General features: G+C 68.6%; 1 protein-coding gene across 1 annotated transcript in view; it reads right to left on the minus strand.

Annotated features, from left to right (window-relative positions):
* LOC118451881 overlaps positions 1-389 on the minus strand; it is a gene marked incomplete at its 3' end in the record, with an annotated part of 2503 nt that overhangs the window by 1386 nt on the left and 728 nt on the right. Inside the window, exon 2 of the mRNA XM_035890371.1 lies at positions 233-385. Coding sequence (XP_035746264.1) covers positions 233-385 — 153 coding nt within the window. The remainder of the gene's footprint in view (positions 1-232; positions 386-389) is intronic.

A 389-nucleotide genomic window follows, 5' to 3' on the forward strand; every position in this document is an offset into this window, starting at 1 on the left:
AGCATCGCCCCAGTATCGCCCCAGCATCGCCCACAGCTCAGCTCTCTCCAGGCCACTCCCCCCATCCCCAGCTGGTACCAGCTCCTTTGGGTGCAGGGGGTGCAGCAGAGGCACAGGGATGCAGGATCAGGCCAGGCAGAGTGGCACTGGGGCTGCGGCTGGGGTTTCGGGGTGAGCAGAGCAGCAGATCCCAGCGGACCCAGCTCAGGACAGGCACATGTAGGGTCTCCACCTGCAGCCACCACGTGCCACCAAGGGTCCCCCAACCCCATCCCCAGCACCAGGAGGGAAAGCAGAGGGGCTGCGGGCAGCGCGTACCGTCTGCAGGCAGCGCACAGGGCGCCCAGGTAGACCAGGACGCCGAGCAGGGCCAGGGCAGCGCCGGCTGG

The sequence above is a fragment of the Egretta garzetta genome, unplaced genomic scaffold, assembly GCF_000687185.1.
Source record: "Egretta garzetta isolate BGI_Z169 unplaced genomic scaffold, ASM68718v1 scaffold223, whole genome shotgun sequence".
In the NCBI taxonomy this organism is placed as follows: Eukaryota; Metazoa; Chordata; class Aves; order Pelecaniformes; family Ardeidae; genus Egretta; species Egretta garzetta.